The sequence below is a fragment of the Bos taurus genome, chromosome 3, assembly GCF_002263795.3.
Source record: "Bos taurus isolate L1 Dominette 01449 registration number 42190680 breed Hereford chromosome 3, ARS-UCD2.0, whole genome shotgun sequence".
In the NCBI taxonomy this organism is placed as follows: domain Eukaryota; kingdom Metazoa; phylum Chordata; class Mammalia; order Artiodactyla; family Bovidae; genus Bos; species Bos taurus.
This window is the reverse complement of record NC_037330.1, coordinates 31933477-31960382: the sequence shown is the minus strand read 5'-3', so window position 1 is coordinate 31960382 and position 26906 is coordinate 31933477. Positions and strand designations below refer to the sequence as shown.

General features: G+C 42.7%; 1 protein-coding gene across 2 annotated transcripts; it reads left to right on the top strand.

Moving 5' to 3' along the window:
* Window positions 1-2344: 2344 nt before the first annotated feature.
* On the top strand, window positions 2345-8071 carry LOC617486 (chromosome 3 open reading frame, human C1orf88-like). 2 transcript variants are annotated; one of them, NM_001076464.2, is given in 6 exon segments: window positions 2382-2439; window positions 2672-2814; window positions 3440-3538; window positions 4289-4419; window positions 6335-6452; window positions 7829-8068. In NM_001076464.2, coding segments are annotated over 6 exon segments (579 nt in total). In that variant the 5' UTR covers window positions 2382-2420; the 3' UTR covers window positions 7898-8068.
* The last annotated feature ends 18835 nt before the right edge of the window (window positions 8072-26906 follow it).

Genomic DNA, 26906 nt, shown 5'->3' with positions numbered 1-26906 from the left:
ACCAATACAATATTGTAAAGTAATTAGCCTCTAATTAAAATAAATAAAATTAAATTTAAAAAAATTTTAATAAAAATTAAAAAAAAAAATCTGGCAGAACCTGAAGCTGATTTGCTTGTACATGTAAAGCACATTTTCTGATCTAAACAAGTTTCATTTTTTCAGCCAAGATCCCAGATAAAAGTTACTATTGGAGTGGAAAATTTTATCTTGAAACTGAAGTTCCTAATGCATATAACATGGTGCCTCCCAAAGTAAAATGCTTTACTAGAATCTGACCCTCAACATTATGGTGATATTGAAATATGACTCTATTTACTGAAGGAACTTGCAACAAGTGGCACTGGCTGGGCTCCCACCAGAAAGTTAAAAGGTTGGTGTAAACTCTATCTACTCTTCCTTTCATTTATTCTTTATTGGAGTATAGTTGCTTTACCATGTTGTGTTAGTTTCTGCTGTACAACAAAGTGATCAGCTATGTGTTGTGTTGTACGAAGTCGCTTCAGTCATGTCTGACTCTGCATGACCCTATGGACTGTAGCCTGCCAGGCTCCTCTGTATATCCCCTCCCTCTTGGACTTTTCTTCCACCCCTCCCATGCCACCCATCTAGGTCATCACAGAGCACCAAGCTGAGCTCCCTCTACTATATAGCAGATTCCCACTAGCTATCTATTTTACACATGGTAGAGTATATATGTCAATCCCAATCTCCCATTAAAAAGAATGAAATTGCATCACTTGTAGATACGTGAATGGGCCTAGAAACTGTCACTCTTTTACTGTTAGAATGAAGTAAGTTAGAAACAGAAAAAAACAAATATTGTATATTAACACATATTTGCAGAGCAGGAATAGAGATCAGATGATCTTTTGGATTTTGATGATATATTATATATTGAAACTATGGCATATCACATACAAGATGAGGAAATTTTCCACAATAAGTTGAGGAGGGTATTAAACCTTACACAAGATGACAAAAGATTTTAGGATCATGGATTATGTGTCATATGCCTCTGTAACTTAAAATAAGTTAAATTTCTCTCCCCATCTCTGTGCCTGCTTGAGTCTTTCTGGATTGAACGAGTCTTGTGACCATATAATGAAGATGAAAAATTCCATAGATGCCCATTTTTGATGGAGAACACAACAAAACAATGTGTTTTGGGTCCAAGACTGTTCTGCTTATTTTGTTTTCCCAAAATTGGTCTATATAGGTTGCTGATGCTCTAGGGAAACTTTAACTCAAAATTGAGACTAGAGCTTGCTTACCCTTTATCCAAACAAAACCAGTTTCTGCACAAGTGGCTCTAATAATGTTCAGTGTGACCCAGAGACTAACCCTAAGAAACTCCCTGCAAAGGGTGATTGGATATAAATTCACTCAGCTTCTTCCATGTTTGTTGGCTCTCCTTAGATGCTCTAAAGCTTCCTCAGAATGCATAGAAGCACTAAGTGTGTGACTTACTGAAAGAAAGGTTTATGTAAATATAACAATTTTGAACAAACCTCATACTTGCAAAACTTGCTGACAAGTGGTATGTTCTCATCCAGCTCCCACAATTCAACAGCACCTGTTGGTGGTAGGGAGGAGGCTGAGTGAAACAAGCTTGGTTTATACCAAGACAGCAATTCACTTCTAGGATCCAAGTAGTCTATTGTCACTAAACTAACAAAATTATTTCTGTAAAAGGAAAGTCCACATCTTTAGAGGGTTTAACTAACAGGCCATTTAGCTTTATTCTGGCATTATTGTTGTCCTACTAACAGTCCAGAAAACTAGGTGGGGAAAGCTTCCAGAAAAAGACAGGGGGAGTTGGGCTGGCTGGTAAAATCCATCATTCTGCTTCCAGTGAGAAAACATTGGAAATTAAGTTCTTAGGAGACAAAGATGAATCTCCAAAACGATCTAAGTAGCACATGGTCCAGTATGGTTAAATTTTTACCATTATTTGGACACTAATAAATATTTGTTGAATAACTTGAATAAATGTCTTACACAGTCATAAAAAAATACGTTGAATAATAATTCAGTGTCTTTTCAGTGACTGGCTAAGTAGGAAAAAAACCTCTAAATAACTTTCCCAACAACGTATCTTTCTTATCTCATTCAAGATCCAATCTAGGAACATATGTCACATTAGATTTTCATGCTTCATCAATATGCCTAAATGTGAAGTAACTCCTCAGCCTTCTTATGTCCCTCATTTCTTTGGTACACATACACTTATTTTGTTTTTGTTAGTTCACACCCTCCTGGGCTCCTGGCCCTAGCGATGCAGGTTCCCACCCAACGTGGCCGGAAGTGGCTCCATGGCAGGCCCCCTTGCCACGCAGGTGCACCAGAGCTGGGGTTATCTGCCAGCCTGTTCCCTAGGCAACGCGGTTCAAAACGCTCGCCCTAGAGGCACTGGCGCGATGTGCTTCAGCCAAGCAGGTGAGGAGGGCTGAGGTGATAGAGGCAGAAGGAAGATGGGGAGACTGGGAAAGACCAAGGGGGAAAGGAGGGAAATGTGGCTTGCCTGTCTCCTTGGATTGGTCACGGTTTCGTTAAGAGTGCAGTCTGCTCAGGTCTCAGCCACCCTTCCCCACACCGCCCCTGCCCCCACCCTCATTTGGACCACAGGGACTTCCTTCATGTGGAGTTTCTCCTCTTTCTCGTTCTCCAGAGACGCTGGTTAACTACTCCTTTGGAACATGTCAACATAGGAAGATCTTTCCCCACTTCTTTCCCTCAGACTTGCTGGGGAACAAGTTTCTCCCTATTAGGGGAGTGCCCCACAGAGGGCCTGGATGTTATATAGCAGAAGAAGTGAGTATTCACTTTACCTCAGGTGGGTGTCAGTTCCCAGACTATCCAAGGATACCTAAGTTTCCTGGAAGAAAAGCCCTGGGCGATTTGTGACCTTCCGGGTCCCAGCATGAGAAAGTGCTCTCTGGTCCTCCGTCTGCAACCAGCTGTCAGGGCCAATATCAGAAAGTAAAGGGCCATTACTCACCTTTGCCATCCCCACTAAATGCAAGTCTTGGCCTCATGCGATCCCCAGTAAGTGTTCCCTCATCATTCATACCTACAAAGGCTGGTGACTAAATATTTCCTCTTAGTCCAAACCTACTGTGTCTGTGCTGGTACGTAGTTTATGAAATCATAATCAGATTCAGTTGAAACCATATAAAGCTGATTCAGCTCTGTGGGGCTCAGAATAGTGGATTCACTGGATTCGAATGTCATTCACTCTACCTATCCAGCCACATTTCTTTGTAGAGAAGCCTGTGTTACATATGTAATTGTTTGGTCTTGATTCAGAGGAATCAAGAAAGAAAGGGCAACTTGAGCAGAGAAGATTCAGGGATACTCTGAGACCACTCTGTTTTAATAACTATAATGTTCTCTATGCATGTTTTGTCTTTGTTTGTTTTCTACATAACACATGAAGAGTAAAGACTTGGCATACAGCCTCGCTAAGATCCCAACCAGTATAAAAGGATATGGTTTTGGAGCCAGAACAGCTGTGAGGTTTAAGCCAAACAACAAGGTTAGAAATGGCTGAACGTGCTTAGATTTCAGTGTGATCCATGTTGCTGCATGTATTTTCATTGAGGAGCACAGTTGGAGGTTACCTAAAGTATGTCCTGAAATTCAAGATGAAAGTCATCTGGACAAAAGCTACTAAGGAGTCTACATGAAAACTTGGGTGTTAATGTGGGAAATGTGTGTGTGAGTGTCCTGGGAGAATGGAAAATAATTCTCAGAAGAAATGGTACCAAGGCAGAGCTTCAGTCCTGAGACACCTGCTGATAAAATACTGGAAGCTTTGTTTATATGCATCATATAATTATATGTAATATATAGTATAATATCTTATCAGTTAAAAAAAATCAGTTCTAACTTCTTAACCTTTTTGTGTGATTGGATTTCAAGTCTTCAGTATAGGTTCCTAATCTCTTGTTGGACATTTTCTTGATACTTAAGCTCAGGGAGAGGGATACTGGCTCCAAAAGAAAATCTGAGTGGGATGGTGGGATGGTGGGATGGTGGGGATAGTAGCTACAATAGGTTACCTTGACTCTCTGCCCCCATAGGTTTATTTCTATAGCCAAAACATTAGGTACCTTTAGGTAGCTGAACAATACTCTTATCTTGGTTTTCAACCTACTGTGGGCCTAATTCTATAAACCATAGCTGACACATGAAGAGGGGGAGGATGACTTTGTTTTTTCTACTTAGAAATCTTTACATATATATACATCACCCTCTGACATATTGATCTTTCTCTTGGAAACAGGATGTGACACCTTACCCAGGCATGTACCAGACAGTCAATCTTCAGGAGCAAACACACAAACCAAATTTTGCTCCATTTAATACCTTGTCACCTCGCTTTCGGACATACTCAAAGGACCCTTGTTATCCTGGGTATGTGCCCCTTCTTCTGGTGCACTTCAACAAAGAGCAATAGGAAAGGAAGTACAAAAAGGGGTTACATCCCAACCACGCCCTCTAAATAAGAAACCATCTATCTTTAAAGATTCAACCTCTTGCCTTCCAGGTCTCTAGAATTATAAAATTGTAGACTGTGGTGATTCATTCAATAAATATTTATAAAAGGCCAAGAAGTTGTGTAGGTTCCAAAGATTTTGCATTACACCCATCATCATTTCTTGGAGCTTACATTCTAGAGTCCAGACAGATGAGAAGCAAATAAACAAGAAAATAATCAGTGGTAATAATGACCATATAATTTATTAGTCAGCATGTGACACTTCTTAGACTTTAAAGGGGGTCTCATTAATAATTATACCAAGACAGTAGCCATGAGCTGGAGCTACCACAGGCACACCAGGAAGTATGGGGACCTGGTGGAGTGCTGAATAACACCAAACAAGATGATATAATAGACGGGGGGCTTCCCTGGTGACTTAGTGGTAAAGAATCTGCCTGGAAATGCAGGAGAAACGGGTTGGATCCCTGATCTGGAAAGATCTGGCATGCCTTGGAGCAACTAAGCCCATGCACCACAACTACTGAGCCTGTGCTCTAGAGCCTGGGAGCCACAACTAGTGAAGCCGGCACTCCCTAGAGCCCATGCTTCACAGCAAGAGGTGCTGCCGCTATGAGAAGCCCACATACTGCAACTGGAGAGTAGCCCCTGCTCATTGCATCTAGAGAGAGAGCTTGTGAACCAACAAAGACCCAGTACAGCCTAAAATAAATAAGTAAATAAAAATAGTAATATTTTTTACAAAGATGATGTGGTATGGAGTGATGGCTGGAATCTACTTTGGCAAGGATTGGTCTTTCTGGGAAATGAAAGCACAGTGACTTCATCTGAAAGCACAATGACAAGATTGAACTGACCCTGTGAAGATCTAGGCCGAGAGCTTCCCAGGCAGAAGGAACTGCAAGTACAAAGGCTGTAGTTGGGAGGTGTGTGGAAAAAAGAAAGAAGGCTAGTGTGGCTACAGTGTAGTGGGCAAGGAGAAAATGAGAACAGAGGAGGAATAAGGGCTAGAGTCCATAAACCTCATAGACCAAGGGAGGTGGTCTCAGTGCTTTAGGAAGCCATTGAAAATTATAGGGCATGGTCAAGGTCTTTCTTTTACTAGTGAGAATTCCAAGGATGAGAGAGGAAATGTAACTTTCTTAAGGTTCTAGTAAAGAAGTGGAGGTGATGAAGCTTGTTTCCCATGTCCACTCTACATCTTATTTCCACAGTTAAGTGTCTACACCAAAAGACAAAATGATATGAACAAAGGCAAGACAAAATACCCTATTGTTGAGAAATTTCACATCATGGGTACTAATTAGCATCACTGTGGCAAATCTCTATTATCATCCACCACTTCTGGGATCTCTTGGTTTCTCGGTTAAGAAGAGTGAGGTTACAGAAATAGCTTAAACTAGAGTTGATTTTTACCTTCACTGAAATGTCAGGACTACAAATCTTGAACACTAACACCTATTTAGAAACACATTAGCAGGCAAAGGAACCCTATGCTTACCTGACATTAAGATCTAATCAGTCTGTTGCCTTTTCCAAAAGAGTTAGGACTAGTTCAGGTACACAGGTAGTACTGATGAAGTTTATGGTCACTACAACCCACTCCAGTATTCCTGCCTGGAGAATCCCATGGACAGAAGAATCTGACAGGCTGCAGTCCATGAGGTCACAGAGAGTCAGACACTACTGAAGTGGTTAAAACTTTCACATCCAACTCTTTGCGACCCCATGGACTGTAGCCTGCCAGGCTCCTCTGTCTGTGGGATTTCTCCAAACTAGAATTGTGGTGGTCACTAACTCTTCAACATAAGGTTTTATATTTTTTTCTAGCCCTGGCACATATAAACTAGAGAAAAAGGAACCTCAGAAAGTCACCTGGCCAATGAAATTTGGATCTCCAGACTGGTCTCAGGTTCCATGTCTACAGAAAAGAACCCTGAAAACTGAGGTAATATGATTGGACTTCTGTGGAGCCTTGACCTAATACTTCCACATGTATCAGTGATTCTTAACCAGGGGTCTGGGAATAAACTTCAAGAAATCCTTGATCCCCTGAAAGTACTTGCACAATTTTGTGTAATATATACTTATGGGAAATTTTGAAGAGTTACACAATTTCACTAGATTTCTAGAGATGTATGTGACTGACAAAAGTCACAATTTCTTATTTAGTCCTCAAATAACCTTTGTGGTAGTCTTAGATAATTATCCTCTATGATTGAGAAGGAAACTGAGGATTGTGCTGTGCTGTGCTTAGTCACTCAATTGCATCCAACTCTTTTGGAGAAGGGAATGGCAACCCACTCCAGTATTCTCACCTGGAGAATCCCATGGACAGAGGAACCTGGCAGGCTACAGACCATGGGGTCGCAAAGAGACACGACTGAAGTGACTAACACTTTCACATCTGACTCTGCAACCCCATGGACTGCAGCCTGCCAGGCTCCTCTGTCTGTGGGAATTCTCCAGACTAGAATATTGGAGTGGGTTGCCACGCACTCCTCCAGGGGCTCTTCTCAACCCAAGGATCGAACCCAGGTCTCCCACATTGCAGGTGGATTCTTGACCAGCTGTGCTACCAGGGAAGTCCAAACTGAGGCTTCGATTAAATGGCTTGTTGAAGTTGCTCAGCTAGAATATAGATTGTGTGACTTCTAAGCCAGTGCTCTTCCCATCACATCACCTAGTATTAGATCATCAAGGTGCGGTGGATCATTCTGGCAAGAACATGGATTTTAGGAAGAGACTGCCTGGGTTCAAACACTAGCTCCATATTTGTTTGCTATGTATCCTCTAACTTTTCTAAGCCTCAATTTGCTTATCTTTAAAATGGATATAAACTAGACTTGATCTGATGAAGTTGTAAAGATTGAGATATTATAACACCAGACCTGTAGCATAATAAATGGTCAGCCCGTGTCACTTGTAATAATTCCAGAGGTGTCCTTTTCCCCCCGGTGGAACTTTGGATTAATTCTGCAAGTGTTTATTAAATGCCAAATGTACTAACATCATTGTGCTAGGGCCTACAGGTAACATTCAAGAATTAAACATATAATCTTTGTTTTCAAGACATTTACCAGCTATACTTGATGACTTGCCAAGTAGAAAATAATTCCTAGCATGATATATTCCAGAAAAAGATGACAAAGAGTAGATATACAGAGCAATGTTGAGAGATTCACTAGGTTAGGTTACTGTGTGGTTGGGGCTCAGGTAGGCTAAAACAGCTCCAACAATACGGGTCTATTTCACACATCCAGGAAGACCAGAGGCAGGGAGTTCTCATGTGAATATTGACTTTGACAGTATTTTTCATTGCAGCTGTCCACAGACAGGGACTTTAGAAAGCATCGGAACCGTTTGGCCTACCTAAGCTTGTACTACAACTGAAAAGCTGTGACTACCTTCACATGCTCCTCCTGACCACAGACTCTTCAGGACTGAGGACAGAGCTGCTCTTGTCCTTCTGCATTGTCTGACCCTCCTGTCTGCCATCATGGGGCGCAGGGAGGGGCAAAGGGCTCATAATTACTATATGACTGCATAAAGACTCATTGTACAGAAGGTGCTCTCTCCTCGTGCTGGTTTGTTCTGTAAAAATGTAGAAGGGTCCGAGGGTTTCCTAACTGAGTGCTCAGTAGAGTGGCTTCACTTTACTGAAATATTATACTTGTGCATCCCCGCCCTCTAGCTATAAGTCCCAGGAATGAGTTTTATGTTTTCCACTGCCAGTCCTGGTGATAGGATATTGTTGGTCTATACATATCAAGGATTTGGATGGCTTGCTTGACTTTGTATTTGGGCTTGCTAGATGTAGAGGATACTTAAGGCAGAGTAAATGTTTTAGGGGCTCTTACAATTCCTAGACAAGGTGGCAGAGTAGAAAAAACTTCGTGAGCTCACCTCTTCTCACAAGCACACCAAAATCACAATTCACTGCTAAACAACTATTTGTTAAAAAAGATTGGAACCTGCCAAAAAATATCCTGCATCCAAAGACATAAAGAAGTAACCACATGAGACACTAGGAGGGGTGCACTTGTGATATGATCAGATCTCACAAACTGAAGAATAATACGACAAGTTCTTCCACAGGTGTGAAAGTTCTGAGCTCCATGTCAGCCTCATATTTGACATCGGGAAGAACAGTCTCCAGAGCCTTTGACTTTGAAGGCCAGTGGGGCTCAATGGCAGGAGCTTCACAGAACTTGGGGAAATAGAGACTCCACTCTTAAAAGCTACACACAAAATTTCATGCACACCAACACTCAGGGCAAAAGCAGTAACTTCATCTGTTGGGGTTTTGACGGTCTCCTCGGAAGGCGAGGAGAGTGGTGGCTCATCCTGGGGACAAAGATATTAGTGGTAAAAATATTGGGGGGAGGGTCATCTGCATGAACTCTGACTGGAGGTAGACATCTTGCTTGGGTCATTAGCAGCAAGACCTGGCCCCATCCAACAGACTCTAGGCTCCAGAGCTGGGGTATCTCAGGCCAAACAACAAACTGAGTGGGGATGCAGCCCCATCCATCACCAGACAGCCTGTTAAAAGAGTTCCTGAGCCCACAGCCACCTTTAAACATGTCCCTTGACATGGCCCTGCCTGCTGGAGGACCAAGACCTCCAGCTCCACTCACCACTGGGCAAACACTGGCCTCTCCAGGGGCCAGACAAACCAAGAAGCCTGACAAATCTCTAGTCTAGCCTCACCCACCAGAGGGCAAGCATCATAAGGCAGAAAACTATAATCCTACAGCCTGAGGAACTGAGTCTGTAAACAGGTAAGAACTTACCCTGAGACCACTCGTCCCTAGTCCTTGGGAGATGAATGGGGAGTGTACTCCTAGGTTACATAAAACATACCCTACAGAGAGCCACTTCTCCAAGGCTGAGAAATATAACTAATAACTAACATTCCACCTACATAAAAATACAAATAGTTTAGACAAAATGAGATGGCAGAGAAATATGCTTCTCTTGAAATAAGATAAAACCCCAGAACAACTAAATGAAGTAGAAAGAGCCAGTGTACCTGAGAAAGAGTTCAAAGTAATGATTATAAAAAAGATCCAAGAACTTGGGAAAAGAATGGATGCACAGAATGAGAAGTAACAAGAAGTTTTTTAACAAAGAGAAAATATAGAGAACAGAGTTGAAGAATACAATACCTGAAAAGGAGCTCTTCCAAGTGTCCGAGTTCCTTGGTGTGGAGTGGGAATGTCCCAATTTGATAGCCTGTCCTAGATTCATGTAAAAACGAGTCAACCCCCCCCCCTTCCCATTACATCATCTATTTAGTCTGTCAGTCATCATCATGCTGAGTTCCTACCATGCAAATCATGCAGAGTGGCAAGCACTGGGGTCACAAAAGGAATTAAACTCATCTACTGACTCCTTGGGCCTGGACTGAAGTACGAGAAGCACTCCCCAGGGAAGTTAATGGATTGGCTACCCTCCTCCCCCCATTTTAGTGATGTCCTGGAGTCTCACTAGTTACTCTAGATGTGCCAAGGTCAGACCTCATAGAAGCTGCATTCAAAGTACTTATCTAGACACTGCCTGGTGTGTACCCCACTCTGTGAATATTTAAAACTTTCAAACCATAGATCTTGGTGAAATGGGCTCCTGATAAGCTTAGGATTCAAAGCTAGAATTGTATTTTTTTTACATTGTTCATAACACATCTACAGCTTTTAATATTGTCACAACCAAACCACTCAGTGTTTTTATAAGCATATAGGACTTTTTGGTCTTCAATTGTGGCTTTACTTAGGAATGTACAGCTCTATGGAGGAATGAGGAAGGCAACACTGAACATGTCAGATTATGTCATGTGTTGGAGGAGAAAGGACTTTAACTGGAAGAAAAATAGTAAGAAATGGGAAGGGGATGGAAAAGGGGACATTGTGAAATATCTACATTAATTTCACATATGTATCTCAAAAGTGATTTTGTTTCATAAAATGAACACAAATCTTTATGAAAACAGGCAGCAAGCGAAGTGAAATTTTAATTCTGTTCATAGGAGAGATTGAGAAACGGTAAGCATGACCATATGTGCTGAGATCATTCTTCCACAAACACTTGAGTAACGAACACTGCTAATCATTCTGTGTATTTTCAGCATAAATTTTGAGTAAATTCATTCAATTCAGGTTGGTGGAGAAATCAAAGTATTTGCCCTCTCCAGGCTAGTCTGTTGAAATCCTTCTCCACCTATTTACATGGATGTAACGACTGAAGTGACTTAGCAGCAGCAGCAGCAGCAAAGAAATTCAGTATAGCTTTGGGCTGTGGGAAAGATGGTACCATACACTTCAAAACCCCAAAAGACAATTCAGATAGTTTTTTTAAGTGAAAAGTATTCCACAGCCATCAACCTTCCTTTCCACAGACCTGTGAAAGCCAGGGTATAAAATCTCAAGAATATAAGAATAGCAAGATGACTTGGAGGGCTGAATTTTCCCCAGGGCATTTTAGCCTGAATTAGCCATGGTGGTTACCTCATAGTAAGCCCAGAAGCCAGCATCACGTGTGTAAGGACCAGATGACCCTGTTCCAGAGACTGGGGCACAGACTGAGGTGTCAGAAGTGCTGAGCCGGAAGGTCCTCCCATAGGTGGGGAACCCCATGATGAGTTTCTCTGAAGGGATGCCGTTGTCTCTCCAGTACTTCACAGCATATCCCTGCAGAAGCAACACAGACCTTATTCTTCACCATTGTTTGTCCCACATTATTAACAAAGTCTAGCTAATTGTCCCCCAAAGAGAAAGCCTGTTTTCCCACAACCAAGGCTCCAAATCCCTTCCCCATCTTCCTTCTGCATATTTGAGTCTTCTCTTTCTTACACAGTTGAAATAACCCATGTCACATCAATCCTTGGTTCCTACATACAGGAGACTATTGTGCCTGTACATGTGTCCCAGCTACCATGGAAGTCATAGGTCATTATGCTTATGAAATCAAGGAGCCTGGAATAAGAGATTTGAGCCATCAAGATCCTGGGAGCTTTTTCTTGTAGACAATTTAAGAGCAAGAAAATATAGCAGTGAAAATTCATGATGTCAGGTAGATATCCATATGGGCCCACTAACATGGCTTCCTGAGTGCCTTCCTGTTATCTTCTGTGACTCCCATGGGCCTAGACAGAAAGTCTCCTTTACTTCCTTAAAAGATTAAAGGCAAACCCAAAAAGAAGTCAAGCAAATATTGTTAAAAGGGTATGTGTTTCAGAAACACTCATCTCCAGGATCATGGGAATCATAAGTGAGTAGCTTTGTCAATAATAGTTTTCCATATTTCACACCTTTTCCAAAACAAACTTCTAATAAGGATTTCTATTATATATATATATATAAATTTGGCAAGGTCTTGAACCTTATTCCTCTTTTCCCCAAGATCCATCATAGTGACAATTTAAACAAGTCAGCACTTTATTCCAGAGCCACTCATTACCCAAATACCTTTGGCAATGAAGGTATCAACTTTTTAAACATTACATAACTACTTGGGGTTCTCACCACCAAAAAGTTTAGGAATCTCTGCTCTAGGATTTGGGGGGCCTGGGAGGCTCATCACACTCACTTCCCAGTCACTGCAATTTATATCCTGTGTCAGTGGTCCCTTGCCAGAAGAATAAGCTGCTGTGATCAGCAGCCTGGGATATCCTGTTTCTTTACCTTCTTCTTTCAAGTGAAAGTGAAAGTCACTCAGTTGTGTCTGACTCTTTGGGACCCCATGGACTATACAGTCCATGGAATTCTCCAGGCCAGAATACTGGAATGGGTAGCCTATCCCTTCTCAATACCCAGGTATCAAACCAGGGTGTCCTGCATTGCTTGGGGCTACTTTCCAACTTATAGCAATTCCCTTATTTCTGGAAATACCTCCTGAAATACAGGGATAGGTCCTGGTAAGGTGTAACCTTGACCAAAGAGATACAGGACAATAATATTCCTTGAATCTAAGTCATATTTAATGACAGTTCTGAAGAAAAAGCCCAGGAACTCCTGGTAGAGGGTCTGGGAGCTTACTGTGACTTCACTCTCCCTTTTAAAGCTCTCAGCTCAGTTCAGTTCAGTTGCTCAGTCGTGTCCGACTCTTTGCAACCCCATGAATCGCAGCACGCCAGGCCTTCCTGTCCATCACCAACTCCCAGAGTGCACTCAGACTCACGTCCATCGAGTCAGTGATGCCATCCAGCCATCTCATCCTCTGTCGTCCCCTTCTCCCTGCCCCCAATCCCTCCCAGCATCAGAGTCTTTTCCAATGAGTCAACTCTTCACATGAGGTGGCCAAAGTACTGGAGTTTCAGCTTTAGCATCATTCCCTTCCAAAGAAATCTCAGGGCTGATCTCCTTCAGAATGGACTGGTTGGATCTCCTTGCACTCCAAGGGACTCTCAAGAGTCTTCTCCAACACCAAAGTTCAAAAGCATCAATTCTTCGGTGCCAACTCTCACATTCATACATGACCACAGGGAAAACCATAGCCTTGACTAGACGAACCTTTGTGGGCAAAGTAATGTCTCTGCTTTTGAATATGCTATCTAGGTTGGTCATAACTTTCCTTCCAAGGAGTAAGCATCTTTTAATTTCATGGCTGCAGTCACCATCTGCAGTGATTTTGGAGCCCAGAAAAATAAAGTCAGCCACTATTTCCACTGTTTCCCCATCTATCTCCCATGAAGTGATGGGACCAGACGCCATGATCTTCGTTTTCTGAATGTTGAGCTTTAAGCCAACTTTTTCACTCTCCACTTTCACTTTCATCAGAGGCTTTTGAGTTCCTCTTCACTTTCTGCCATAAGGGTGGTGTCATCTGCATATCTGAGGTTATTGATATTTCTCCTGGCAATCTTGATTCCAGCTTGTGCTTCTTCCAGCCCAGCATTTCTCATGATGTACTCTGCATGTAAGTTAAATAAGCAGGGTGACAACATACAGCCTTGATGTACTCCTTTTCCTATTTGGAACCAGTCTGTTGTTCCATGTCCAGTTCTAACTGTTGCTTCCTGACCTGCATACACGTTTCTCAAGAGGCAGGTCAGGTGGTCTGGTATTCCCATGTCTTTCAGAATTTTCCACAGTTTATTGTGATCCACACAGTCAAAGGCTTTGGCATAGTCAGTAAAGCAGAAATAGACGTTTTTCTGGAACTCTCTTGCTTTTTCCATGATCCAGTGGATGTTGGCAATTTGATCTCTGGTTCCTCTGCCTTTTCTAAATCCAGCTTGAACATCAGGAAGTTCATGGTTCACATATTGCTGAAGCCTGGCTTGGAGAATTTTGAGCATTACTTTACTAGCATATGAGATGAGTGCAGTTGTGCAGTAGTTTGAGCATTCTTTGGCATTGCCTTTCTTTGGGACTGGAATGAAAACTGACCTTTTCCAGTCCTGTGGCCACTGCTGAGTTTTCCAAATTTGCTGGCATATTGAGTGCAGCACTTTCACAGCATCATCTTTCAGGATTTGAAATAGCTTAACTGGAATTCCATCACCTCTACTAGCTTTGTTCGTAGTGATGCTTTCCTAAGGCCCACTTGACTTCACATTCCAGGATGTCTGGCTCTAGATGAGTGATCACACCATCGTGATTATCTGGGTCGTGAAAATCTTTTTTGTACAGTTCTTCTGTGTATTCTTGCCACCTCTTCTTAATATCTTCTGCTTCTGTTAGGTCCATACCATTTCTGTCCTTTATCGATTTTTTATTTAAAGCTCTAATGTCTCATTTTATAAAAACAGCTACACTAAACTACTCCAGTCAATAAACTCTGCTTTATTGACTATGCCAAAGCCTTTGACTGTGTGGATCACAATAAACTGTGGAAAATTCTGAAAGAGATGGCAATACCTGACCACCTGACCTGCCTCTTGAGAAATCTGTATGCAGGTCAGGAAGCAACAGTTAGAACTGGACATGGAACAACAGACCGCTTTCAGATAGGAAAAGAAGTACATCAGGGCTGTATATTGTCACACTGCTTATTAAACTTATATACAGAGTACATCATGAGAAATGCTGGGCTGGAGGAAGCACAAGCTGGAATCAATATTGCTGGGAGAAATATCAATAACCTCAGATATGCAGATGACACCATGCTTATGGCAGAAAATGAAGAAGAACTAAAGAGCCCCTTGATGAAAGTGAAAGAGGAGAATGAAAAAGTTGGCTTAAAGCTCAACATTCAGAAAACTAAGATCATGGCATCCAGTTCCCATCACTTCATGGCAAATAGTTGGGGAAACAGTGGAAACAGTGGCTGACTTTATTTTGGGGGGCTCCAAAATCACTGTAGATGGTGATTGCCACCATGAAATTAAAAGATGCTTACTCCTTGGAAGGAAAGTTATGACCAACCTAGACAGCATATTAAAAAGCAGAGACATTACTTTGCCAACAAAGGTCTGTCTAGTCAAGGCTATGGTTTTTCCAGTGGTCATGTATGGATGTGAGAGCTGGACTATAAAGAAAGCTGAGCACCAAAGAATTGATGCTTTTAAACTTTGGTGTTGGAGAAGACTCTTGAGAGTCCCTTGGACTGCAAGGAGATCCAACAGTCCATCCTAAGGGAGATCAGTCCTGGGAGTTCATTGGAAGGACTGATGTTAAAGCTGAAACTCCAACACTTTGGCCACCTGATGTGAAGAGCTGACCCATTTGAAAAGACCCTAATGCTGGGAAAGATTGAGGGAGGGAGGAAAAGGGGATGACAGAGGATGAGATAGTTGGATGGCATCACTGACTAAATGGAGATGAGTTTGAGTAGACTCCAGGAGTTGGTGATGGACAGGGAGGCCTGGTGTGCTGTGGTCCATCGGGTTGCCAAGAGTTGGACACAACTGAGCAACTGAACTGAACTAAACTGAAACTCTTCTTGGTAAAGAATCTGCCTGCAATGCAGGAGCTGCTGCTGCTGCTGCTAAGTCGCCTCAGTCGTGTCTGACTCTGTGAGACCCCAGAGATGGCCACCCACCAGGCTCCCCCGTCCCTGGGATTCTCCAGGCAAGAACACTGGAGTGGGTTGCCATTTCCTTCTCCAATGCATGAAAGTGAAAAGTGAAAGTGAAGTTGCTCAGTCGTGTCCGACTCCTAGTGACCCCATGGTCTGCAGCCCACCAGGCTCCTCTGTCCATGGGATTTTCCAGGCAAGAGTACTGGAGTGGGGTGCCATTGCCTTCACCTGGGTTCAATTCCGGCATCAGGTAGATGCCCTGATGAAGGGAATGGCAACCCACTAGAGTATTCTTGCCTGGAGAATGCCATGGACAGAGGAGCCTGGTGGGCTGCAGTCCACGGGGTCTCAAAGAGTCAGACGTGACTGAGTGACTTTCACTTTCACTTTCAAACTCTTTCTTGCCTTCAATCCTTTGCTAATGCTGTTACCACTTCTTTAGAAAATCATTCTTCCTAACTTTTGCTTGCCTGGCTCCTTTCAACTCTTCATTGTTGTTGTTATTGCTCAGTTACTAAGTCCTGTCCAACTCTTTGTGACCCCATGGACTGCAGCATGCCAGGTTTCCCTGTCCTTCACTTACTTCCAGGGTTTGCTCAGATTCATGTCCATTGAGTCAGTGATGCTATCCAACCATGTCATCCTCTGTTGCCCCCTTCTCCTTCTTCCCTCAATCTTTTTGTGCATCAGGGTCTTTTCCATTAAGTCGGCTCTTCACATCAGGTGGTCAAAGTACTGAAGCTTCAACATCAGTCCTTCCAATGAATATTCAGGGTTGATTTCCTTTAGGATTGACTTGTTTGATCTCCTTGCAGTCCAAGGAACTCTCCAGAATCTTCTCCAGCACCACAGTTCAAAAGCATCAATTCTTTGGGGCTCAGCCTTCTTCATGGTCCAACTCTCACATCCATACATGACTACTGGAAAAACCATAGCTTTGACCATATGGACATTATTTTAAAAGTGATGTCTTTGCTTTTTAATATACTGACTAGGTTAGTCATGGGCTTCCCTTGTGGCTCAGATGGTAAAAGAATCTGCCTGCAATGCAGGAGAACTGGGTTCAATCCCTGGGTCAGGAAGATTCCATGGAGGAGGGCATGGAAACCCACTCCAGTATTCTTGGAGAATCCCCATGGATAGAGGAGCCTGGCAGGCTGCAGTCTATGGGGTCACAAAGAGTTGGACATGATTAAGCGACTAAGCACAGGTTTGTCATAGCTTTCCTTCCAAAAAGCAAGTGTCTTTTAATTTCTTGGCTGCAATGACTGCCTGCAGTGATTTTGGAGCCCAAGAAAATAACATCTGTCACTGCTTCCACTTTTTCCCCATCTATCTGCCATGAAGTCATAGGACCAGATGCCATGATCTTAGTGTTTTGAATGCTGAGTTTTAAGCCACATTCTCTTTTACCTTCATCAAGATGCTCTTTAATTCCTCTTCATTTTTTGCCATTAGAATGATATCATTTGCATATCTGAGGTTGTTAACATTTCTCCTGGCAATCTTGATTCCAGCTTGGGATTCATTCAGCCTGGCATTTTGCATTATGTACTCTGCATATAAGTTAAATAAGCAGGTGACAATATACAGCCTTGATGTACTCCTTTCCCAATTTTGAGTCAGTCCATTGTTTCATGTCTGGTTCTAACTGTTGCTTCTTGACCTGTATACAGGTTTCTCAGAAGGCAGGTAAGGTGGTCTGGTATTCCCATCTCTTGAAGAATTTTCCACAGTTGGTTGTGATCCACACAGTCAAAGGCTTTAGTGCAGTCAATGAAGCAGAAGTAGATGTTGTTCTGGAATTCCTTGCTTTCTCTCTGATCCAATGGACATTGGCAATTTGCTCTCCGGTTCCTCTGCTTTTTCTAAATCCAGTTTGTACATCTGGAAGTTCTCCGGTTCCTCTGCTTTTTCTAAATCCAGTTTGTACATCTGGAAGTTCTTGGTTCACATACTTCAGAATCCTAGCTTGAAGGATTCTGAACCTTACCTTGCTAGCATGTGAGATGAGTGCAATTGTGTGGTAGTTTGAACATTCTTTGGCATTGCCTTTCTTTGGGATTGGAATGAAAACTGACCTTTTCCAATCCTGTGGCCACTGCTGAGTTTTCCAAATTTGCTAACATACTGAATGAAACACTTTAACAGCATCATCTTTTAGGATTTAAAATAGCTTAGCTGAAATTCCATCACTTCCTCTGGTTTTGTTTGTAGTAATGCTTCCTAAGGCCCACTTGACTTCACACTCCAGGATGTCTGGCTCTAGGTGAGTGACCACACCATAGTGCTTATCTGGGTCATTAAGACCTCTTTTGTATGGTTCTTTTGTATATTCTTGCCACCTCTTTTTAATCTCTTCTGCTTTTGTTAGGTCCTTACTGTTTCTATCCTATATTGTGCCTGTTCTTACATGAAATATTCCCATGACATCTCCAATTTTCTTGAAGAGATCGCTGCTAAGTCGCTTCAGTCGTGTCTGACTCTGTGCAACCCCATAGATGGCAGCCCACCAGGCTCTGCCATCCCTGGGATTCTCCAGGCAAGAACACTGAAGTGTGTTGCCATTTCCTTCTCCAGAAGAGATCTCTAGTCTTCCCCATTCTATTGCTTTGTTCTATTTCTTTGCATTGTTCATTTAAGAAGAAATTCTTATCTCTCCTTGCTCTTCTCTGGAACTCTGCAATCAGTTGGGTATATCTTTCCCTTTCTCCTTTGCTTTTTGCATCTCTTCTCTCCTCAGCTAAGTTAAAAGTCTCCTCAGACAACCACTTTGTCTTCTTGCATATCTTTTTCTTTGGGATGATTTTGGTCATTGACTCCTGTACAATGTCACAAACCTCTTTCCATAGTTCTTGAGACACTCTGTCTACAAGATCTAATCGCTTGAATCTATTTGTTACCTCCATTGTATAATCATAGGGAATTTGATTTAGGTCATACGTGAATGGTCTCGTGGTTTTCTCTACTTTCTTCAATTTAAGCCTGAATTTTGCAATATGGAGCTGATGATATGAGCCACAGTCAGCTCCAGGTCTAGTTTTGGCCCACTGTATAGAGCTTCTCCATCTTTGACTGCAAAGAATATAATCAATTTGATTCTGGTATTGACTATCTGGTGATGTCCATGTGTGGAATTGTTTCTTGTGTTCTTGGAAATATGTGTTTGCTATAACCAATGTGTTCTCTTGGCAAAACTCTGTTAGCCTTTGCCCTCCTTCATTTTGTACTCTAAGGCCAAATTTGCCTGTTACTCCAGGTATCTCTTGACTTTCTACTTTTGCATTCCAGTCCCCTGTGATGAAAAGAACATCATTTTTTTGGTGTTAGTTCTAGAAGGTTTGTAGGTCTTCAATTTCATAGAACCATTCAACTTCAGCTTCTTTGGCATCAGTGGTTGGGGCATAGAGTTGGATTACTGTGATGTTGAATGGTTTACCGTGGAAATGAAATGAGACCATCATGTCATTTTTGAGACTGCATCCAAGTACTGTGTTTCAGACTCTTCTGTTGACTATAAGGGCTTCATTTCTTCTAAGTGATTCCTGCCCTCAGTAGTAGATATAATTCAAATATAATTCAACTGAATTAAATTTGCCCATTCTTGTTCATTTTAGTTCACTGATTCCTAAAATGTTGATGTGCCGGGAGCCATCTCCCGGCATATTGCATATTGAGTGCAGCACTTTCACAGCATAATCTTTCAGGATCTGGAATAGCTCAACTGGAAGTCTATCACTGCCAGGAGCCAGCATGAGGAACTCCGCCTGTGGCAAAGGTCATGAGGAAGGAGGGTCGGCATACGCAAAGGCAGGATCGAGCCTCAGGAGTCCCCCTGGAAATTCTCGAGCATCTACCCCCAAAACCAGAGTCTGCCTACTTTCTGCTTTGTGCTCTCACCTACACCTCTGACTTTACGGGGCGGGGCGGGGCGGGGGGGGCTGTCCCCCACTACCTCTCTCTGAAAAAAGAGTTAACTTATAGCTCCAGTTAATAAAGTTCCTGGGTGTGACAGTGTTTCAACCTACAAACTCCTTTGGAAATCTTCTAGCCTGCCTGAATAGGTTTTTCCGGCCACATGTGATCGTTCAGAGCCTCCCAACTGTGAGAGGCAGGATATGTTCTAAACTGTCTAAACACAGATTCCTTTGAGTAGTTAAAAGATTGATTAGAAATTGTATTGGTGAAGGGTTTTTCACTTGTTGGGCCAATGTTTGCTGCTAAGTCTCCATATCCCTTACCTACTGTGTCCTTGGCAGTGTATTGATTGATATAATGGGTGTATAGAAATGTAAGTAGTAGCCTCAATGTTTGTAACCTTGGACCCTTGAGTTAATTCTTTTCTTGATTGAGCCCACCTCACCTTTGCCCTATAGGAATGCAGCTTTGTCCAATGCTTTTTTGGAGGCTGGCGCCTGACTTTGGAATAATCACCTTTAGAGAAAAATAAGTTTCTTAAAATGTTAACAGGCCTCCTGGCCAGAAGATGATGTAAATCACCTAAACTTTTGCATATGATAAGTTTGCAGGAAGAAAGCCTAGCTCACTGCATGACTCTACCCCTTCCCCCATTATCCCCTATGCATAATTTAAGGTATAAAAACTACTTTGGAAAATAAAGTGCGGGCCTTGTTCACCAAAACTTGGTCTCCCCAAGTCATTCTTTCTCTCACCTTCTGGCTGAATTATTCAGCCTCTTTTCTCCACTGAATTTCCTCACTGAGCTATCCTTATTCTATTACTCTTTATATCCTTAATTAACGTTTAATTAAGCAGTTGTTTCCTGATCCTTGCTGACACTGTCCCCACTTTGAATTCCCTGGATCCACCGGGGCTGGACCCTGGCATTGATGTTCACTCTTGCCATCTCCTGCTTGACCATGTCTAATTTATTTTGATTCATGGACGTAACATTCCAGGTTCCTATGCAATATTGTTTTTTATAGCATCGAGCTTTACTTTCACCACCAGACACATTCAGACACATTCACAACTGAGCTTCATTTCTGCTTTGGCGCAGCTGCTTCATTCTTTCTGGAGCTGTTAGTAATTGCCCCCACTCTTCCCTGGTAGTATATTGGATGCCTTCCAACCTGGGGGCCTCATCTTCTGGTGTCATATCTTTTTGACTTTTCATACTGTGTCTGGTGTTCTCCTGACTCAAGTGGTTTGCCATTCCCTCCTCCAGTGAATTGCATTTTTTCAGAACTCTCCACAATGACCCATCCATCATGGGTGGCCCTGCACAGCACGGCTCATAGCTTCATTGAGTTTTGCAAGCCCCTTTGCCATGACAGGGCTGTGATCTATGAAGGCATGTGATCCATGTCCTTTGTGTTTTTGCTTCCTGTTGTTGTTTAGCAACTAAATCATGTTCAACTCTTTTGTGACCCCGTGGACTGTAGTCCACCAGGATCCTCTGTCCATGGGATTTCCCAGGCAAGAATACTAGAGTAGGTTGCCATTTCCTTCTGCAAGCGATCTTCCCCACCCAGGGATTGAACCCAAGTCTCCTGCTTTGGCAGGTGAACTCTTTCCCACTGAGCCACCAGGGAGTTTGCTTCCTACACTTGGGCTATGAGCTCCATGAGAGCAGAAACTGTCTTACCTAATTATATTGCTAGTGTCCAGCACACTGCCTGACATATACCAGTGCCCTATAAGTTGTCTTAGACATAGTTATTAAACAGAAGTAGCTTGAGTATTACATTGAGCTTACAAAAGAGTTGCTATTTCCATGAAAGCTGTTTTATTCTAAAAATAAAGAAGCAGCGATTTAAAAACTTTGTGTTTTTACTTGGATTTAAACTCTTACTATTAAAAGGGCTTCCTTGGTGGCTCAGATGATAAAGCATCTGTTTGCAGTGTGAGAGACTCAGGTTCGATCCCTGGGTTGGGAAGATCCCCTGGAGAAGGAAATGGCAGCCCACTCCAGTACACTTGCCTGAAAAATCCCATGGACGAAGGAGTCTGGTAGTCTACAGTCCATGGGGTCACAAAGAGTCGGACATGACTGAGTGACTTCACTTCACTTCACTTCACCTCTCATATAAGTCAAACTATGTTATACATATTAGAGCAAGACTTCTTCAATTCCCAAGATGATTTATCCCTTCCTGGGGAATGTTTCTATCTCCACTTGGCGAGATAGAGGGAAACATGGGCAATGACACAAGAGTTATCTTATAACTAAAAAGAACCCAAAGATTATCTAACCCCATTCCCCAACTGACCAGAATTTCCACTGCAGCCTCTCCTGAAGGGAGTTACCTCATGGTAGACCTGAAGTCAGCCTCCTGGTTGTGGGTCCAAATAGACCCTGTTCTAAGGTGGGTGCTGCCACAGACACATCTGAAGAAGTGAGGTGCTTGGTCTGTCCATATGTGGGGAACCCCATGATGAGCTTCTCATCAGGAACCCCATCATCTCACTGATATTTTTATGGCAAGTTCCTGGAGAAACATTCAACTTAAGGCTCAAAGCCAGTTTCTCTCCACTTTCCTCCCCATTTCTGCTTCCCAGGCCTAACCAATGGTTCCTACCTCACAGTGTTGAAGTAAACAAACTCTCCATGATCAGTGGGACCCTGGTGCAGGTGGCTGTTGTGTCCTTTACTGGTGTGCCAACCTCTAAGTATATTGTAGGTCAGCACATGATGAAGCCCAGGAGCCTAGGAGGGAAGTGGCACAGGAGGGGCAAACAGCAGCTGAAGCTGTCATCGCCATGATGGGGAGACTGAGGCCATGGCCATGGCTATGCTGCAACTGAGACATTTCTTAGGGACCCAAGGAATTATCTGGCACTGGGTTTTTTCTTTTGTTTTTCAGTGATGATCCACCGAATCCTAGAAATCTGGATACAGATAGATGAAATAGAACTTTCTCTAACTTTCCTTTTCTGTTCACTAGTGGCATGCCTTCAGTGGGGGTGACAAGCCTTCCTCTCCCTGGATTGGTATAGTAGGTGGGTCAAGTGCATTTTTGCAAGCCCACTGGAGAACCTCACGCCACTTAGAATAGGTGGAACACTCTCTAGGCCCTAAGGAGGAGGCAAAAGTGTTTAGCATACAGTAGTAGCTTCCAGGCAAGAGTCTTGAGGAAGAGAAAGTGGAGGGGAACTCCAAAAACTCCATGAAGATGTACTATGTTGAGTTTATGTTGAGTTTATGTTAAGACTTTGTTAATTAGTTTGACTATAGCTCCATGGGTCTCTTAGGTTTAAGTTTCGCCTTGGAATGAGACATGCTATTCAGGCCTTTGGGTATTGCTGCCTGACTCACACTCCAGTTCTGGCCATTTCATAATCCAAAACAACAGTTCCTTTGCCTGCAGACATGGGTCCCAAGATCGGTAGACAGGGATGGCCTGTGGCTTGGGACTCAGCTTAAAAATCTGCTAATATTTGTTGTTGGAAAAGATAGGATAGTATTGGTGATTATGGTAATTTAGGGAAAATACATGACTCATATGTGATCCAGATTTTAAGTATATGAAAATTTATATTTATGGAAAAGGTCAGTTTTCATTCCAATCTCAAAGAAAGGCAATGCCAAAGAATGCTCAAACTACCGCACAATTGCACTCATCTCACACGCTAGTAAAGTAATGCTCAAAATTCTCCAAGCCAGGCTTCAGCAATATGTGAACCGTGAACTTCCTGATGTTCAAGCTGGATTTAGAAAAGGCAGAGGCACCAGAGATCAAATTGCCAACATCTACTGGATCATGGAAAAAGCAAGAGAGTTCCAGAAAAACATCTACTTATGCTTTATTGACTGTGCCAAAGCCTTTGACTGTGCAGATCACAATAAACTGTGGAAAATTCTGAAAGAGATGGGAATACCAGACCACCTGATCTGCTTCTTGAGAAATTTGTATGCAGGTCAGGAAGCAACAGTTAGAACTGGACATGGAACAACAGACTGGTTCCAAATTAGGAAAAGGAGTACTTCAAGGCTGTATATTGTCACCCTGTTTACTTAACCTATATGCAGAGTACATCATGAGAAATGCTGGACTGGAAGAAACACAAGCTGGAATCAAGATTGCCGGGAGAAATATCAATAACCTCAGATATGCAGATGCCACCCTTATGGCAGAAAGTAAAAAGGAACTAAAAAGCCTCTTAATGAAAGTGAAAGAGGAGAGTGAAAAAGTTGGCTTAAAGCTCAACATTCAAAAAATGAAGATCATGGCATCCGGTCCCATCACTGCATGGGAAATAGATGGGGAAACAGTGGAAACAGTGTCAGACTTTATTTTTCTGGGCTCCAAAATCACTGCAGATGGTGACTGCAGCCATGAAATTAAAAGACGCTTACTCCTTGGAAGGAAAGTTATGACCAACCTAGATAGCATATTCAAAAGCAGAGACATTACTTTGCCCACAAAGGTTCGTCTAGTCAAGGCTATGGTTTTTCCTGTGGTCATGTATGGATGTGAGAGTTGGACTGTGAAGAAGGCTGAGCGCCAAAGAATTGATGCTTTTGAACTGTGGTGTTGGAGAAGACTCTTGAGAGTCCCTTGGACTGCAAGGAGATCCAATCAGTCCATTCTGAAGGAGATCAGCCCTGGGATTTCTTTGGAAGGGATGATGCTAAAGCTGAAACTCCAGTACTTTGGCCACCTCATGCGAAGAGTTGACTCATTGGAAAAGGACTCTGATGCTGGGAGGGATTGGGGGCAAGAGGAGAAGGGGACGACAGAGGATGAGATGGCTGGATGGCATCACTGACTTGATGGACGTGAGTCTGGGTGAACTCTGGGAGTTGGTGATGGACAGGGAGGCCTGGCGTGCTGCGATTCATGGGATCACAAAAAGTCGGACACGACTGAATGACTGATCTGATATGATCTGATATATTAATTTATATAAATAAAAATAACTAAATATAAATATATAAATGTTTATGTAAAATAAAATTATGTTTATATAAAAATATAGCCATATTTTGTGGGAAGAAAATATCCTGTGTAGACTGAAATGTATGTGTTTACCAGGTGTGTGTGTGTGTGTGTACATGTATGTGTGGATGTAAGTGAGCTTAGGCTTGACACCAAAGTGTCTGGAATATTTTCCCCTGCCCTAGGGCCCCAGGTACTCAAAGTCAAGGTCAATGCCATCAAACATACAGCCAGATATATGTGATCAGTCGGTCAGTGAATACCATGCAATTGCCAGCCTTGGTTACCATGGAGGTAAACTTGGAAAAGGCATGATCCTGAGTGACACTGGCCCAAGCTCCAAGAAATATCAGAGGAAGCAGCACCAGCCCATGTAACCCTGTCCTTAGTAATCCACCTCCATCTCCAGCATTGGCTCCTGGGGGTCTGATATCATAAAAATCCTCCCATAGAGACTTTAAGGCAGTCAATATAGCTAGACCAGCCTTTTGGTGTTGGCAGATGAACAAGCCCTTAGTTATTTCAGGGTCTTCTTGAAGCCACTTACCAGTCACACTCCATGTCTTCTCATTAACTCTGCGATCCCTTCAGGAAGGGCATCATAATATAGAAACAGGGAAAGAAAATGACATAAGTCATCACAAACATTTATCTTCATTCACCACCCTCCGCCCTTTCTCTTTTCCTGTCTTTAGGATGTGGTTTTATAGCTACTTGACTATTCAGAGTTCACTCAAACACTCCTTTATACTCTCACACTTCCATGCCTTTGCTCATGGAGTTCCCTTCTCTTATAATACAGGGCCTTTCCCATTCTCGGACTCTGACAAACTTCTACTTATCATTCGCTGCCCTTTTCAAATGTTACCTACCCTTAAGTCCTTCACCCAAGCAGAATTTACCATCGCTTTATCATCACTTTTTATGATATTGTGCATATTCCATCATGGTGCAGTTTTCATATTTCATCATTGCAGTTTTCAGGTGGATATGTACTTGTTTGTTTCTCCATTAGACGAAAAGCTTCTTAAGACTCTTTCTTTCATCTTTTCTCTCCTACAGTGCCTTGAAAGGCTCCAGCTCTATGCTAATTAACAAATATCTAGTATCCTTGGGGCTTCCCTGGTGGCTCAGATGATAAAGAATCTGCCTGCCACCCAGGTTCAATCCCTGTGTTGGGAAGATTCCCTGGAGAAGGGAATAGCAACCCACTCCAGTATTCTTGCCTGGGGAATTCCATGAACAGAGGAGCCTGGTGGGCTACAGTCTGTGGGGTCTCAAAGAGTCAGACATGACAGAGCAAATCTCTGTCTGTCTGTCTGGGGTATCCCAACAATGTTGAATATCCTTCATGAATTCCCCAGACTGGCAATATTTATTTTCTTTGCTCTAGTTGAGATGGTAGGAGACATTGTGTTAAGATCTCTTGTCTTATAGTGTAACCAATCAGGACCCTGTGGCTTCTCCTGTCAAGTTTATGATTAACCTCATCTGAATCTTTTTTTTTAATTTAAATTTATTTATTTTAATTGGGGGCTAATTACTTTACAATATTGTATTGGTTTTGCCATACATCATCAGGAATCTGCCACAGGTGTACACATGTTCCCCGTCCTGAACCCCCCTCCCACCTCCCCCCCGCCACACCCCGTACTGAATCTTTATTCCTTTTCTTGTTCAAAACTTGTTCTCCTCAAGATTGAGGATTATCAAAGAAAACGGAATTGTAACTCTATGGGGCCTTCCTGGGACAGGCCTTCCTCCCTATCCTCTGCTTTAGCTCCTCTCTGAAGTACCTAGATAACAGTATCTGATGCACATTTCCTGAGTTGTTTTGCAAATGTAAAAAACACCAGTGAAAGTGAAAGTCACTCCGTCCTGTCCAACTCTTTGTGACCCCATGGACCATATAGTCCACGGAATTCTCCAGGCCAAAATACTGGAGTGGGTAGCCTTTCCCTTCTCTAGGGGATCTTCCCAACCCAGGGATCTAACTCAGGTGTCCTGCAGGCAATTCTTTACCAGCTGAGCCACAAGGGAAGCTCATTAAAAAAAAAAAAAGAAAAAAAAACTCTTCAACAAAAGGAAGATGTTAACTACTTGATGACCATAAGCCTGTAGCCTCAGGCCTCCTGGAGCCTAAGGACTGATAATGTTAACCTTTGTAACACCACCCTGCTACCTCACCGTCAGCCAAACAGAGAATTGTGCACAAGCTGATCACATACACTGGGACCCCACCTCCCTCACCTGGCTTTGCCTAAACCCTCAGAGAGCTAGGGGCCTTTTTGGGTTTGAGCCACCCTGTTCTTGCATGCTTATTGCATGCCTCCTGCAATAAATGTTCCTCTGCTCCAAACTCTGAAGTTTCAGTTTGTTTGGCCTCACTGTGCATGAGGCACACAAACTTGTATTAACAACAGTCCCTTCTTCCTTGACTATCTAGCATCTTATCCTTAGTACCTACCATGATGATTTAGCACATAATTGCCAACAAAGGTCCATCTAGTCAAGGCTATGGTTTTTCCAGCGGTCAC

Coding starts and splice junctions, on each gene's coding strand:
- LOC617486 (XM_059884896.1), top strand. Junction 2,815..4,288: donor GATGTTATATAGCAGAAGAA/GTGAGTATTCAC, acceptor TCTTGGAAACAG/GATGTGACACCTTACCCAGG. Junction 4,420..6,334: donor AAGGACCCTTGTTATCCTGG/GTATGTGCCCCT, acceptor ATTTTTTTCTAG/CCCTGGCACATATAAACTAG.